Consider the following 1,428-nt stretch of genomic DNA (forward strand, 5'->3'; position numbering starts at 1 on the left):
CCCAAAAAAAAAAGGAGAGAAATTGGTGTTTTGAGCTGACTTATCAGTTAGGAAAGAATTTAGCATGCATAGTTGTCCTGTCAGATGGCAATAATAAAACCTGCCTTAGATTTAGTCACTCAGAATACTGTCAAGCAATTCTATCATATGCTTCTGTGCTTATTTCAAGGTTTGGATGGTTTCTGGTAGAGATGTTAAAACCATACAGCATCCATTGAGAAATTGGTGTTTTGAGCTGACTTATCAGTTAGGAAAGAATTTAGCATGCATAGTTGTCCTGTCAGATGGCAATAATAAAACCTGCCTTAGATTTAGTCACTCAGAATACTGTCAAGCAATTCTATCATATGCTTCTGTGCTTATTTCAAGGTTTGGATGGTTTCTGGTAGAGATGTTAAAACCATACAGCATCCATTTCTCCTGCTGCAGAATTAGTCCTCAGGCAAGAAACTGACGTTGTTTCATCTCTTTATATTAGGACGGACTCACTCAGGTGAGCAGCAGGCAGTAGATAAATCAGCTGCTTTTGGATGAGTGTTCTTTAACCAGTGGGTGGAGGGCTGCGCAAATTCCTCTGCCTGCTCCACAGTGGATGCCCAGTGTTTTTGCCTTCCCCTCTCTCTCCTGCGCTGTTATACATTCCCCCCAGAGGCAAGGGTGCGGGTGACTGGAAATGTGAAAAGTCACCTGATAGGATGCTGCCTGACTCTCTTCTCTCTGCACAGCATAAGCTCGTCTTGCCTGGTGATAGTGAAAGTAACTCTGCAAGGCTTTGCTCTGCTTGGCAGACTGCAGAGTTTGCTACAAATGCAAAACTGAAATCCATCTTTCTACTGCCTGCTTGCCGTCCAAGGGACTTGTATGTCTTCTTGCCTTCTGTTTCTTTCCCCAAACCTCTCTTCTCAAAAGGAAGCTCTGTTCTGCTGCTAGCAATGCATCTCGAGAGGTGGCTATGTTGGTGTTACTCTGCTTTCTGTATGTGGGCATTCGTGTTCACATCCTTGATTACAGGTAGGCTCTCTTGATATTAGTCTCTAATACATTTTCTAGTCACTGTCTCTGCTTCTGTTTTCCTGGAATGAATTCCACGTAAACATTCTACCAGCTATTTTTAAGCTGAAATCTGTAACATTTCAACAATATTTTAAGAGAGCTAAAGTAATACTAGTTTTCACGTATGAACATCTTAATTTTAGTTTGATAACTAATCAAGGAACTGTTTCTAGCAAAGAATGAAAATTAAAGAGGAGTTCTAGTCATTTCATTTGGTGGTTGAATTTTGCAATTGCTTAAATAATGCAGGCTAAAGATGTGCACATTTGGTACTTACACCTTCAAAATTGAGAACTTGCTATTTTTGTTCAGTGTTGTTTATGATCTGTGGTTAAGTATGCTGGAGTGATTTCCATTCACAAGTCTCACAGGTTC

At 40.5% G+C, this 1,428-nt stretch overlaps 1 protein-coding gene across 1 annotated transcript in view; it reads left to right on the forward strand.

Annotated features, from left to right (window-relative positions):
* The first annotated feature begins 760 nt into the window (after window positions 1-760).
* The window catches only part of CHRNA6 (cholinergic receptor, nicotinic, alpha 6 (neuronal)), a 9,564-nt gene continuing 8,896 nt past the window's right edge, over window positions 761-1,428 (forward strand). The window contains exon 1 of the mRNA XM_010142860.1: window positions 761-1,011. Coding sequence (XP_010141162.1) covers window positions 933-1,011 — 79 coding nt within the window. The 5' untranslated portion in view covers window positions 761-932. The remainder of the gene's footprint in view (window positions 1,012-1,428) is intronic.

Source organism: Buceros rhinoceros, unplaced genomic scaffold, assembly GCF_000710305.1.
Source record: "Buceros rhinoceros silvestris isolate BGI_N320 unplaced genomic scaffold, ASM71030v1 scaffold18819, whole genome shotgun sequence".
Taxonomy (NCBI): domain Eukaryota; kingdom Metazoa; phylum Chordata; class Aves; order Bucerotiformes; family Bucerotidae; genus Buceros; species Buceros rhinoceros.